At 40.1% G+C, this 15,128-nt stretch overlaps 1 protein-coding gene across 8 annotated transcripts in view; it reads left to right on the forward strand.

The window, feature by feature from the left end:
- The window catches only part of TCF12 (transcription factor 12), a 151,166-nt gene that overhangs the window by 117,187 nt on the left and 18,851 nt on the right, over positions 1-15,128 (forward strand). For all 8 annotated transcript variants that reach the window (XM_042824408.1, XM_042824409.1, XM_042824410.1 and 5 more), the window contains 5 exons: positions 3,659-3,764; positions 4,899-5,038; positions 5,340-5,484; positions 7,095-7,159; positions 10,987-11,065. In XM_042824408.1, coding sequence (XP_042680342.1) covers positions 3,659-3,764; positions 4,899-5,038; positions 5,340-5,484; positions 7,095-7,159; positions 10,987-11,065 — 535 coding nt within the window. The remainder of the gene's footprint in view (positions 1-3,658; positions 3,765-4,898; positions 5,039-5,339; positions 5,485-7,094; positions 7,160-10,986; positions 11,066-15,128) is intronic.

The following is a 15,128-nucleotide window of genomic DNA, read 5'->3' on the forward strand; positions in this document are numbered from 1 at the left end:
GTTTGGCTCAGACCCGATGGATACAGATAATGTCTTCCCAGCTCTGCGCTCTGGAGCTCAGCTCCCCGCCCCCAAACCGTCTTCGTCATCATCCTGCTGTTTGCGCTGGAGAAATGTGGAGCAGTTTGGGGTGCGGAGGAGACAGAAGTGGGTGTTTACTTTGATGTTCCTTGCAACTCATTTGTCCCACTTCCCTCCGCTGAGGCCATCCAGCCCTCAGAAGCAGAGCACCGTTAGGATTAATGGGTGTTCTAGCACAGCTCCAAAAAAGTCCTCCCCTCGATCAGTCAGTTGAAAAACTCTTTCTGGCGTGTTTATGGAAGGGAATTTCCCATTCATAGGGCAGCGCTGTGCTGGTCGGCTGAGGCGCATCCTGTGCCTCCGGGAGAGATGCTCTGTAGGGTTTGGAGGTGGCTGGCAGGGTGACCTATTGACCGCGTTCCTCCTTTTAGTGGGAACGGCAGCCAGGAAAAACTGGTCCGATGCTTTCTGGATTGGCAGTGTTCGACAGCTAAAAGAGACCGTCTCGAGCAGCCCCGTCGTGTTTCTAACTGCCTTGCTCAGCTGTCGCAGAAGAGGACGCTGTGGGGCTGGGGCACGGGCTGCCTCCTGGCTGTGCTGGGCAGGCTGCTCAGTGCGGGGCCGGGAGGGCGGCGAGCCGGCCGAGCTGATCCACCGCTTCCCGTTGTGGTTTTCATCATCGACTTCTTGATTGAAAACCTTTGTTGTTTCGCATCTGATGGACTTCAGGTTAATCTTAGCAAATCCTCCCCTTTTCTTTTAAATATTTTTGGAGTAACACAACATAAAAATTATGATTAGGTCATTAACCAGAAAAAAACCTGGAGCTCATCTGCAGGTGATCAGATGACATCAGAGGCCTGGTTTTAATTTGTGGGTAGTTCTGATTGTAACTAAAAGAGACTTGCTCCCTTTGTGGAATTGGCTGGCCGTTTCCCCACATCTGGAGTTAATGAAGTCTTTGAGACCACATCAGTTGTGTTTTGCCGCAAGAGCTCTTTGATCTGAAAAATCTAGACTGGCACAAGTGCAGCTTCATAACATCACAGCTATGTTTTTGCAAGCTAGAGTTAAGATACCAAAACAAGCAGAAACTACAGCAAGTTACGTGTCTGTGCGAGGGCTTTCATGTAGCTGTGCGAGGGGGCCTCTCTTACATTGATGTAATTCGTGACATTTTTAGTATGTAAATGGCTTCTACTTACGGATCTGCAAGTGATACATTTGTAGGAGGTTTTCGGTTCACTTTGCCTTTCGAGATAATTGCTTTTTAGAAATCGTCAGACTGCGCGAAACGGCAAAATTGTAATCTGAAGCTTGTATTTACCAATCTAATTGATAACATTACAGTTTAAAAGTGTCGTTCGTCATCGTAGATCATTGCACATTAATCAGTGTACATCTTCGTGTCAGTGCTGAATGTCATAAAGCTTTGTTTCCCCTGCTGTCCTGTGACAGTGATAGATTGTCCATCAGCTCTAGCATATGCTGCGTTATTCTGCGCGGCGGAACTTGTAAATTAAGCCCAGTTTTGCCTAATATGTTTGTAGTCTTAGGACTGGGAGTATTTACAATTTGACAGAGTGACGTTTCTGTTAAAATATGTCAGAGGCATGGAATATACATGCATTCATCATATATAGTAAATACATATGTACTGTTACTGTGGCTTATAACATATTGTCATTCTGTCACTCAGCTTTGATGAGCATCCCTATTTTACACTTATTCGAGACCTAAAATTTGCAAGTAAAATACCGAACAAAAGCGCCTCGGAAAGGCTTTCTTTCCTAAAATAGTTTTTTCCCTTTATTTTGTTGCAAAACTACGGAAAGAAGCGTGCAGCTAAAAGCCCTGAGTTTTGCACTTGACTCCCTTTTGTCGGCTCTCCCGTCCCCTAGCCGTTTCATTACGTGCTTTTGTCGGCGGCTGAGCCCCAGCTTTGTGCCGGCGTCCCGGTGCTGATGCCGTCATCCTGCAGCTTGGTGGGTTTTGCCGAGGTTGTGTTGATGTAAGCCGGCTCGGAGCGGTAAGGCGCTGTCTGCGGGCACATGCCCGGCCATTTGGCTGACAGCAGCAGGCCGGGGAGCTGGGAGGAGGGGTATTGGGATGCAAATGACGGTAGGGACTTACCAGTTCGCTTTCTAAATACCCGTGTCAGAACATTCAACCTTCCGGAGAACAATAGTTCTCTTTTAGCAGGCTAAGCTTTTTGTTGGCTGCCTTGTTTTTCCTGTCCCTTCTCTTGATTGGTAAACAACACGCCATGAAAGGGGTGGAGGAGATGCGAAAGTTGTAGGTACGCCCGGGGCCTCTGTTTGCATGGAAATGGATAAAAATATCCACTTCAGAATTCTAGGGCAGAGTGCAGCATCTGAAGTTGCATCGTGTAGGTTTTGAGGCTTTCAAATAATTCTTCACGTGTTTCTTTTATCTGAAACGTTATGAATATACAAGTGAGGTGAACGATTTCAAAATAAAAATACCTTTTTTTTTTTTTTTACTTAGTAGCAAAAATGGGCTTTGTTTTCAGTGTTGCACTTCGATATTCTTCACCACTGTATTAATTTTTTTTCAGTATAAATTAGTCATGTTGCAGTATTCTGTGTGTATCAAATCAAAGACTTAATGAAGAAATTGCATGGTTACATTATGAGCAGAGTCCTTCAAGACTCAGTATGGCTTTCTTGATCGGAATTACTTATTCCTAATATGCTTTGTGTGTTTGTGTATGTTACGTGTATGTGTGTGTATATGTATATTTGTATATGTATACACACATGTATAATATCTATATGTATGCATACAGATATGTGCATATATATTTATTTTTTTTATTATTTTTCCAGAGCTGCTGTAGTGAAATCCTTCTAATCATTATGTTTGTTTGGCTTCTTATAGTTTTTACCTTAAGGAAATTGTTCTTTTGCAAGTTGAAAATGGTCATTCTGGGGTGCTGTTACACTGAAAGAAGCACATTGCTGGCTTTCTTTAATGCCAGGCCATCGTGGGGAAAAAAGCACAACTTGTTGATGTTGCAGTTAGAAGATTATTCCACAAGACTTGTGTTACGTTTATTTTTGATAACTTCACAAAGGCGTGCGAGTTTCTGAATGGATGATAAAACGCTTGCATTGAAGTGCTTCCATTTGTCACTGGATGTTCTTTTTCATTCTGATTGTTGGGATGCCAGCTAGTTAAGTATTCAAACAGGCATACAATTGTTTTAAAATAAAATTTGTTTGGGGCCCAGTTGTTTTATCTTGTTGTTTTTTTTTTTTTTTTTGTTTTGTTTTTTTGTTTTGTTTTTTCTTGAGCAACAAGTCTGTACGAGTTGTGCACTTAGAAAGCAAAATCAGCATTCAAGCTTTTATCAGGCCACCTGGCTGAGTTGGCACACCAGAAAGCGTGTTGTTGGGATCATTCTACTGTAGTTCCACTGTACTGTGGCAACTTGCTAAAAAGCAAATAAAACAAGGGCAACAAATGCTGCAGCTTGCTACACTGTTCTTTTTTTATTTGGTTTTCTGTGTCTGTATGCTGTTCAGGCTTTCTTAATGCGTGACGCTCAAACGTTACTAGCTGCTTTTATTTATTACTTTACTACTAAGTGCTTTTATTACTGTCCAATCTTTAGGTGTATGCACCATCTCCGAGTTCTGATGAATTCAACAGAGAATCTCCAAGTTACCCGTCTCCTAAGCCACCAAGCAGTATGTTTGCTAGCACTTTCTTTATGCAAGGTTAGTAAAAAACACTTTTCTATCTGGGTGATACAACTTGTTCTCTAGGCAGGAATTTGAAGTTAGCCACTATTATGTGGAACCAGCGGGCAAGCTTCAAGTGACATATTGTTCTAGATCTTATGGTTGTGCTGTATATACTTTTTAAACACTTAGATGAAGGGAGCTGTCCGTTGATTTAAAGTTTTTCTCCTGACATTAATTGCTGACTGAAATTTAAGGGGATTATATACCAGGCCAGATGGACAGAATCCCTCATCCTTTGATTTGTGGGGGCTTCAGAGCAGCACACTGGAGTGATAGAGAAATATGAGGTGAGGGCTTTCTTGACTGTTCTGGAATTTGACTGTGCAATGTCAACTAACAGTCCAGATTCTTAAATGCTTGTATATCCAGCACGCCAAAAATAAGGAGTTTTGAATTGAACATAACGAGAGCAGAATTCATTTCCACGGCCTCACGTCATACAAGTAGCTCATGCTGCACTCTGAGCTTTTGGAGCATATTGGAAGCGTAGCCTCTAAGTATGGCAGTTTACAGAGCACTTCAGTTTGTACTGCAGAAGGAAAGCTGCATTGATATGCTTGGGTTTAAGGCTTATGTAACGTAGTAATTTCAGTTGCTTGAATTTACTATTATTAAATGTTTTCATATTTTTATGGTACTGAGGTATTTTAGACTATAAATTGCTTGTTGTAGATTAATAGACTTTTTTTTTTTTTTTTACTGTATGTTTATGATGAGCTCTCCTTAGCCAAACTTCTTTCCCTTCAGCTCCCTTTTTTATTATTTCTATAGTCTGGAATTTTTATCAACACTCTTGATATAAATCTGGCCTTGCTGAAGGTCTGTGTAATTAGCAGAAGTACTTGGTATTTTCTCAGCTGTGGTAGGATTGCATTTCAGCTCCAAAGCCTCTTTTTTTTTTTTTTTTTTTTTTTAATAATAAATATAGCAGCAGCATGGTGAAAGGAACATAGGAGACACAGTATAAACTAGGCACCATTTCCTTGCTGTTGAGTAGCTGAACCATATATTCTTTTTAAATAAATCTGTAAATGCAGAATTCAGCACTCTTCTTCATGCAACGTCTTCCTTTTTTTTCTTTATGATTGAATATACGTTTCATTAAAGATGGGACCCATAACTCTTCTGACCTCTGGAGTTCATCCAATGGCATGAGCCAGCCTGGCTACGGTGGAATGCTGGGAGGCTCCTCTTCCCACATGTCGCAGTCCGGCAGTTACGGCAGCCTGCACGCACACGACCGTTTGGTACGTACCGCCTGGACTCACACCGTGTGCCTGCGTGGGGGAATCTCTCCTGCAGGAATTTGTGTCTTGTTCACTGCTCATGTAGGCAGTTAAAGAAAACACTTGTCAGAAGTCATAAACTTACTGTGTCAATTTACATGTTTTTATTTTCTATATAAAGGTGTTTGTATATTGATCTGTTCAAAGGATGGACAAGTTGCTTTCTTTAATAAAGAGCTGGTGTTGTATATTCAGTATCTTAAAATATTGACATTTATTTAAAGACTGTTTAATGTCTTATCTCTGTTTTTCTTATTTTTAGAGCTATCCCCCGCATTCAGTCTCACCTACGGATATAAATGCCAGTCTTCCTCCAATGTCTAGCTTCCATCGTGGCAGTACCAGCAGTTCACCTTACGTAGCTGCCTCACACACTCCACCTGTCAATGGATCAGACAATATTCTGGGTAAAAAGTCCTTTTTTTTTCTTTCTTTCTTTCCTTTTCCTTTTTTCTTTATTTACAAGAAGATGATATTTAGGCTGCACCATATACCAAATCATTAAGATTTAATTGATAGTGTGCTTGTAGATCAGCGATATCAAACCACTGTGACATTTCTGCTCTCAGTATGGCTGAGATGAGCCACATTGTTTTTCAACCAATTTACTGGTTTGCTTGCTTTTGCAGTCACTTGTATGCTTAAGAAATTGCATTCATTTAATAGCAATTATCCCTCTACAGTTTTGTATAGATGAGCATTCCCATAAGCAGGTCTGGTGTTATAGTGCTCAGAGCTCCTGTATTCCCCATATATTGGAGTAAAGCAGAAGGACTGTTTCTTTGGACTTCAGGGAGGTTTGTGAGCTGTATGGTAAATTTCTCCTGTAACTGATTTGGGTCTGACTGAGTAGCCACTGCCATGTCTGGTTTTAGCCTCTTCCATGCTATCCTAGAAAGCACAAAGTATAATTCAATCTGTTCCATGTCCATCTTTGATAAATATGACATGATCTGATCAGTTTCCTTTGTCATCCTTTTGATCAGCTTCTGATCAGAACACAGATGAAATAAGTGCTTCCTATTTTGACAGTTTGCCTCTTTTTTAGTTTTCCCCTCTTCTGAAGATCATAGATGTAATGATGCACTACGTCTCTTCTGATACAGACATAGAAATTAAATGGTTATAGATGACCCTTTTCAGTTTGATGTGATTTGCACTTGGCTTCCTTTTAAATAAGCAGTGACACTTGGCTTTGATTTGGGAATATGTTTTCAACTCGCATCTTCAACAGAATTTCAATTAATGAATCTGCTTCTAAAATGCCACGAAAACAACATTGGAGTTGGATGATTTTGGATTTCAGGTTTGAATGGGTCTTGCTCACAGTAAGGTTTTTGACTGGAAGCTGATAAATTGTGGAAAGAATGTCTTTTAAAGATTCTGCTTTATCCAAAATATGAGATGCTTTAAAGAATTCAGGTCCTTTTTGTGCTTCTAATGGGCAGGTCTCCAAGCTTCCTCTTGGTTTGGTGTTCGGAACAAAAGGGCACGCTAAGATGCTTGCATGCAACAGGACAACAAAGTCAGGAGCAACAGAAAGCTTTGTGGTTCAGAGTTTTTCAGGGATTTTGTAAAATGAAATGAGTACAGCATCAGGAGCTAGAGCAGGGGAGCAAGGAGGTGTACAAGGAGCTGCTCAGTGCATTCAGCTTTCAGAGTTAGGAAATTTGCAGCACTTCTGTGATAATAGTTTAGAAATAAGCTGCAGTAATATAATTAGTATTTTGTTTTTGTCTTTAGTCTGTGGTCCGAGATGACCATTTCAGTCATTTTTTTCTAACTACTTGTTGGTCTTTTTTTTTTTTTTTCTTTGAGAGGAGAACATCTAAATTTAAATCTGATTGTTCTAATGAAATTTTTAAGTATAATGCGAACTGATTCTGTTGACAGTGACTTCCTCAGAACATCCATTTAACCAGTGGTTTCTCAACTGTTTTGTGATGAATAAAATATTAAAAAGGAAGGAAGTTCTCAGCTTTGAAAATAAGAATTGGGTTTGTTTTCCACCTTGCAGGAAACAGAGGAAATGGTGCTGGAGGCTCACAGACAGGCGATGCGCTTGGGAAGGCATTGGCATCTGTGAGTAGAAGTTAAATACTCAGGTCTTAATGATGTATGTTGACCGTTGCTTCCTTTATTTAACTTTGTTCGTTTCATAATATCAAATTGGGATTTCATATGTGAAGAAACTCTACTGATGTCCACAAAAAGACAAGCGGAAAATGATGCTCTCATTTGCAGAAGACTTGTTTTGACTTCTTTTTGAACTGCGTTTGTCCTAAATTTTTGAGCACCCGAAAAATGAAGTTATTTATACAAAGTAAACAGAAATCATAACGAATTTAGGTATTCTTTTCTAGCATTCTAGTTAGTCATATTTTTAATCTTACTCATGGAGCAGGTCTTGCCTCAAGTTTCAAAATGTGTTCTCAGTGGCCCTGTAAAACTGAGGTTTTTGAATGCTCTTCTGTTCGTGTTCCTTGTACTGCTACTTTTGCTTAGCAAGTAGTCAGACTGGTTCTTTAGATAAAAATGACTGCCTTGCAGCCCCTAAAGATCATTCCTGGGTTACACTGTTTCCCTAAAGTTGTATCAGTAAATGCAAATGTGCATAGTTGCACAGATCCTATTACTCTGCTTCCTTCGAAGGGTCGTATGTTAAAAGATTACGAGATCTGATAATGTTTGTAATGTCCATATTGGGTAGGAGAACTCTGACCTGCTGGCTTTGGGGAGAAAAATGTTATCTGCTTGCTGAATCCCCAAAAGCAACAGGACAACAATTCACAAGTACAGAGGGCAGTTAACACTCTCCTTTTTGTCTGGCTGGGACCTGTTAGAAAAGAACTGACATCAGCTCAGTGCTAGGAATAGCAGTGCTTGCATACTCTGTGAATGTTTCAGGGTATCTGTTGTTCTGCAGCCCTAGCAGATTTCTGTTCTAAGTTTGACGTGCTGTCCAGTGAGATCTGGGGGACTTGGTGATGTTTTCCATTACTCTATTATTATTATTATTATTATTATTATTATTCTCTTTTTTTTTCTGCTTGAAAGGTCCTCGGGTGTTTTTGCCTAAATCACTAGCTGAGAAAATGAGGCTGACGCTTTGAAAAAAATTCTAAGTATATTGGGAGTGGAAGTCGGGGCAGAAGTGTTTAATCTAACTGGTGGGTGGGCTTTGGTTGTCATAGAAACTTGTTTCTGTCATCCCATGTTGCTGCTTGGCAGGAGCAGCCAGGTCATTCCATAAATCATTTCTGTCGTAGCTGATGGTGATGCATTCCATCTGCTCTATCAGCACATGCCATAGTCTGCACACTCAAAATCCCTCTCCTCCTCCATCTGCTCCCCGAGCCGCACGCACCCAGCGCTGCGGGCGCGCAGTGGGGCTGCAGCGCCGGGCTGAGCGGGGGCACGGCTGGGCCTCAGTGCTGCCTTGCTGCTGAAGGTAGAGCCTGAGTTCTGATGGAGAGACGGCTGTGGAAATCTGTCCGTGTGGACAAAGCTGCAGTAAGCACGGCAGCTCTCGACTTTTTTTTAGAAGGCGGGCCGCCTCTGTTAGGGTTTTAAACGCTACCGCTCCAACTGTTGGGAGGAATTTCCAGTTGCAGAATTCTGTTGATGTACGTCTCACAATAGGCCTTTCATGTGCGAAACATCAGAGGATACGACATTTGTTCTTCAGTTTAGGTATTAAAGACCATACAGAATAGTATGTGATTAAACATGTAAGGCCAGATAATACATTTGCAAAGGTTCTTTTATTTTAGGTTTAAGCCTGGATAATTGTGGTCTTAATCTCAGGGTAGGCAAGAAAGAGAATTGTACATGAAAGTATTTACACAAAGTTCCCAAAGCCCTGTGGATTATGCATTAGTTTGGATAATGAACTAGTATAGATAGAAAGAAAAGAAAATCTGGGTATTCGTGCCATTTCTAATGTGTTTCCCTGAACATTTGCCAGACAATAACCCTTTAAGATTGTGCCCGCGGAGGGTTGTATGGCAGGAGAAACATCTGGTTTATTTCATCGCCTAATGCCAAATCAAAACACTTGGTCTTTAATTTAGAGGAGATCAAACAGGAGGGCTGTTTAACTTTGCTGATTATATCAGACCTCTTTGTGATAACTTATGTTTTGATTCCTACCTCAGAACTGGGGTAAAGCCCTTTGTAGGATCTGGTAGTTAAATAGCCACTGGTCCCCTAACAAAAGGAAAGAAAATGTAGGGAAGTTGACTTCTAAAAGTAATTCATGAATTAAGTTTCTTTGTTGCTTTAGACTCAATAACATTAGCATAACAAAGCCTAACTGAAATGTACACTGTAGTGTTTAAAAAATTGGACTAACAGCTCCGAGGTTTGGCTCTGCGGGCTCTCAATTGTGCGGCTTTTGTCTGAGAGCCTTTTCATTAGGCCCTGGCATATTGGCACCCTGCTGATCGGAATGGACCATGACTGATAGGAGGAGGAGTCTCATTTGTTGCTGTAAAATGAGGCATGTTACCGTTTAAGCCTGGCAGAAGGTGTCAGGGTTGTTCATCATTGGTCATTTAACAGTAGAGCAGCCAGGGATGCATGCAGGATGAGTTCTGGCTTTGTGGTTGTTTGCGGCTCTTTCTGCTGCTGCTGTTGTTTTTTCTTCTTAGAAAATACAGTGAAATAAAATAAGCAGGTGAAGTGCTGGAAAACAGTCAGTTCAAAGAAAGCTGAAGCTCCTTTATCTTGGCAGAATTTTATTTTTCAGTGTTTTATCTGTCTGTGGAGCTCCTTGCAGTTCTCGTACTGACGCCTGATCCCTGACCATTATTTATTTTGTAGTGATGTTACTTTTCTTCTCAGAATGTTTTATGTAGCATGTGTGAAAGGGATGAGGTGTTTCTGTTAAGGAGGTGAGAGTCTTTTCTAATGTGAAAGTATGACAGGCCGGGAAGGGGCGTCTGGCTTATTGGGTCCTGCTTTTGTCAGTTCACAAAACAGAATATGCAGCTTAACCAAGTCTCAGTTGTCAGCTCAATGTTGAAATGTCATTGTCTGCGTGAAGAGACATCAACCACTCTGCCAGGGAAGATTTTCCTAGCTGCTGTCTGATGACTAACAAATCCTGGTCTCTGCTCGAGTAAAACAGGTTTGAACTGATGACCTGTACAAAATATGTTCTCCAGTCCGTAGTCAGCTTCTAAGTCTGTTCAATTCCTTTTACAAAATGACTTTTTGAAGAATCTTGAAATGTTAAGTTCTCATTAGAGCTTTGGGTATTATGTCTTCTATTTTTATGGGGGCGTTTTATTACATTAATAGCAAGGATTAACTTACTGCAAGTGGAGATTTCTTATCTTAAGGGAGCAACTGATACAACAATAAGAAAAACTGAATGTGCGGCAGTATGTGTTAAAAGCAACAATTCCACATGGTTTTGTGTTGGGGGTATGGACAGTAATGAGAGCTGAATGCTTTCTCCCAATTTTCTCTCATGAATTAATTTTTAGAAGATAATACGTTGGCTTATAAAAGCTCTTCTCTCGCTAAGCACTTGGAAGTTGTTATTCCTCTATGTTTTTCTGAAATGATTTGATTATCTGTGCACTGTTACATATGGGTTGCATACATCGTTTGCCTTCATTGATAAAAAGACTGACGTTTCTGTTGTTAAAGTAGCAGGACGATGGTTATATTTGTGTCGCTATCAAATATGGGCTGTGGTTATTTTGATAACTGCCTTAAAATCAAAGTTCTCTAACATTTTAAAGTGTAAAAAGCAGAACTATGGTTTGGGTTTTATTGGATTTTTTTTTTTTTGTCAAGCCAGCATCAAGAGTGCCAATTAAAAGCATGCAAAGAAATCCTAGTAGTTCTTTTACTTTGTATTGTATGTATTGATATAAAAACTTCTTGTCTGTTGTTAGATTTATTCTCCTGATCATACCAGCAGTAGTTTTCCATCAAATCCATCAACACCAGTTGGATCACCATCGCCACTTACAGGTATGCATACTGTTTACCAGTACTTGTTTGTTGACTTGGAGTCACAGTGGGAGCAGCAGTAGCTTCCTTACATAGTTAATCCTGTATTTTGTTGATTTTTCCATTGCGTTAAGCCTAGTTTTATAAGTCTGGATTTGTAAATATTTTATGAGCATTCACTTAAATCCTGACAATTGACATGGAAAATTAGTTCTACTAAAGTGATCTTAGAAAACATTGGTTAACCATATACTGCTACTACTAAATCAACTATAAAAATGTCTGTACAGATCTGTGCTGTTGCAGAGAAGGAAGCAAGAGTGATTTGTGTATTTGTTGTTTTAAGCTATATGTAGAAATTCTGTGGCAGCGTTCAGTGACACACAGCAGGTGTTTGTTCCCTCTAATGAAAATACAGTAGTTTATGAGATCATTTTTTACACAGGGTAGCTTTTCATTCATATCCTTCATGAATGCTTTCATTCTATGGGAGAAGAATTTCTGGCATTCTTTCAAAATAAAGGCTGTGTATTGCAGGCACCTCTGTCACCTGTGCTTTGTGTGTTACTGGTGTGAATGTGGGAAGAAGCATTCCAGTGTGGAGATGAACTATGGGCAGCTGCCTACAGCTATTAGTGGGTAGTGCAGCTTTCACAGATACTGTGGCCTCAGCTGTCTAGTAAAAGTTGAACAGCTGTTCTCTGTACAGAGAGGACTGTGAAAGCTCCATTGACTTAAATTTGTTGTTTAACAAAGAACTAGAATTACAAGCAAGATGATGTAACTTTAACCCTGTTCGTTCCTGTAGTGCAGTTTGCTGAATTATTTAAAGTTTGTAAAACACTTCCCATTCTCAGTTGTTTAACTCACCCCTGCGTATTCCTGGCTGATGGTCACATTTTTTGCCAGAGTTGCTTTGTTTCCTTTTGTTTTTTAATAAAATTAGCTTCTAGTGAAAGATGTACAGAATGAGCTTAGCTGAAAACTTGGGTAATGCAGGTGAGTCAGTCAGTCAAGTCACTGCACGTAAAGTCCAGGCATACACACATGGATGTGAATTTGCCTGTTTGTGTATGTAATGTCACTCACAAAATGTGAATCATTCATACGTCAGCAGTGTTTAACGATCACTGTTTGGGTTATCTGTGGACTTAATGGATTAGGGAGTATCTGATATGGCATACCTGAACAGCTGTTCTGTAACTGAAAATCCATGATAAATTGAGTAATTATGGGATTAATGGAGTTTTTGATTTAGTGATTACAGTTGACAAAAGAGTCGTGTGTAGCTGTGTCGTGCTGAAAAGGCAGGCCAGACCAGGAAGTTCTTACTCTTGTCTTTCGTAACGTGAAAGCAAATTCTGAAAATAGCTCCATGGCTGAAGAAAAACGTTCCGACATTTTGGAGTATTTGCAGTTTAGAAGAACCCAGTGTGATTTTCCTGATGAGATCCCACACCTACATTTCCTGAGCAGGAGAGAGCTGTCTAGATGCTGCGTTTAGAATGCAGGTTTCAGGTCTCAAAAATTTGGATTTTGTATTTACTGCTCATGCCGTTGTGGGGATGTCTGCTAAGTGTAAAACTCCTCAGTTTGTGCTTTGATTGACATTCTTTATTCCGGGTTCTGGTGACTCAGAGAGCAGTTGATAGATGCAGATAATACTGAAGTCCTACTCAACCACAAACTTAGCATCTGCTTTACAGTTATCCATGCTCCCTCCTTCTGTTCCCCCCTCTCTCCCTCCCCCTCTTTAATTTCAGTGATACAGAATTTATCAAGCCTTTGGTAAATTGCTCCAGTAGTTAATTACCTTCATTTATGAATCTGGACTTTTATCTTTATTCCCAGATGAGTCACTAAGAATACAGTGAGGCACAATGTAAAGTAATTACTCCTCTATTTATTGTTATTTATACTCCTGGTAGCCATTTTCTGTCCTGACCCAAAAAGTTACTGCAGATAAAAGCAAATGTCTTACTATACTAAAATAATGTATTTTAAAGCATTTTAACCACAATTACGATTTTCCCAATGTGGCAACGTGGCAAAGGTTGATGTTTGTTTACCTAGGCTTCTTGTTGTTTGGGATTGGAGTAAGGCATAGTTCATACTGTCCCTCAGTTGTCAAGTAGAGATGTAGTCACTCCATGAGGCACTAAAGTACATGTAGCCAGGTTGGAGTATTAAATGGTTTTGTTGCCGAGTTCTTCTTTGCATAAAGGATTAGCAATTTTTTAATTAAAGTAGAAGTTTTGAAGACGACGTGGTGAAAACCCTCCAGTACCCTCATTTAATTTCTAATTGCACATAGACATGTTTTACTTCTTGCATACTTCTAATGATTGCATGCACGTATGTGAAATCTACATACAGAACTGATCAGTGGGAGCCTCGGTGCTTTAAGAATCCTCCTCGCAGGCCCAGGGGCATCAGAATGGCTGTGCAGCTCTGAGGATGCAGGAGCAGCCCTTGGCCCCCTCTGGTGTGTGTTTGTTTGAAAGGGGAGCAAGGGGATTAGTGCTGGGGAGATTCGGAGGGAGGAACAATACTACCATGATTACTGCCGATGACCCCTGTAAATCCCAGCACTTGCCCGGCTTATTTGTTTTTTCGTGCTGCTGTGTTGGTGCTGCACTAAAAGCTGCAGTTGTTAATTGCAGGGCTTGTGGTGCCAGGATGCTTTTTAACATAATTGGTGGATTTCATGCACAAACTTCTCTGAGGGGGAGTGGAATGAGGGAAGCAGGAAATCAGTGCCATCTGGCAACCTGCAGACATGGGAGCAGAACGCACAGGGCTTCCAAAGCGCTCTAGCGTTACTAGAGGAGCTGTTAGACACTGCAGGTTCCAGTTGGGGTGTTTGGTCAAGAGGAGAACGGGTTTTTGCCTTGCTTTGGTTTTCCCTCCTAGTTTTGTCCTAGGCTGTCATTAAGGAAATAGCACTGTTTTCCATTTAAGAACTCAATCACGCTGGATGTGCGGGCGCTGAGATACGTGTTTTCTTAGCGGTTTGCCTCTCTGCTCAATATTCAGCTGCTGCTTTGCTGTAGGAGGTAGCACGCTCAGTCCTGCTAGTTAGTAGCAAGCTCTTGTTAAGGCCTTTATTATGGTTTTGACTCTAGAAATGAAATTTGGACCTCATAAAAACTCAAAGATTAAAGCAAGCACTCACATTCTGAAGCTGCTTCAGTAATATATTTGCAAAAATGACTTGAACTCTAGGCATTATTCCTGGCAGTCATGCAGAGAGGAGCTACAGGTCCAGACTTGGAGTACCAGTGTGAAAATTTGTGATGATAACCTTCCTCTGTGATACCGTGGTATCTTAACAGAGAACCAGAGCACGGTTACAGGAGCTCTGAGCTGTTATGAAACTGGAGATGTTTTATTTTGATTTTTTTCAGTTAGCAAGAAAATACTTGGCTAGTTTAATAGCTGTGAAAGCTACAGTCCTTTTCTTAAATAAAACTCTTTCTTTAAAAGGTAACTACTTGCAGCTCCCCAAACAAAGGAACTGTAATGTTATTAAACCTTTCCCAGTTTTCCAGACGTAGAGCTCTGGCTGTTATTGAAAGAACAAGCCCACAGGCTCTTCCTTTAATGAGCTGCTTTGGATTGTATGTCCATAATTTATTAATGTAATTGCTTTATTATTACATTTGTATGGCTGAAAGGAAGCTGTCTCTAATGGACATAAAATTTCATGTAGTATCTTTATAAAAGATGCATTATTGTTGAGGAAAATACATGCTGTACAACTTCAGACTTTGTTTTAAAAGTACTGCTTTATTAATTATTGCATTTCACATCTCATTATTTCTAAATTTTACATAATAATTAAGAACATTTATTCAGATTAGAATTGGTGTGTATTGAATTTGCAGTACATAGGTAATAGGGGCATAACTGTGGATTTGCTGCACGGTGAGTGATTCTTGAACTGAACTGAAATCTGTTCCAGTTTACCTTGAGTGTATCTGAAATAAATGGAAACTCTTCCAAACTTGGAACATGCTATGAGCTGATATTTTATTTTATTTTATTTTATTTTATTTTATTTTATTTTATTTTATTTTATTTT

Source organism: Centrocercus urophasianus, unplaced genomic scaffold (genome assembly GCF_019232065.1).
Source record: "Centrocercus urophasianus isolate 14NV4802_14NV808 unplaced genomic scaffold, USGS_Curo_1.0 seq_23, whole genome shotgun sequence".
Classification (NCBI taxonomy): domain Eukaryota; kingdom Metazoa; phylum Chordata; class Aves; order Galliformes; family Phasianidae; genus Centrocercus; species Centrocercus urophasianus.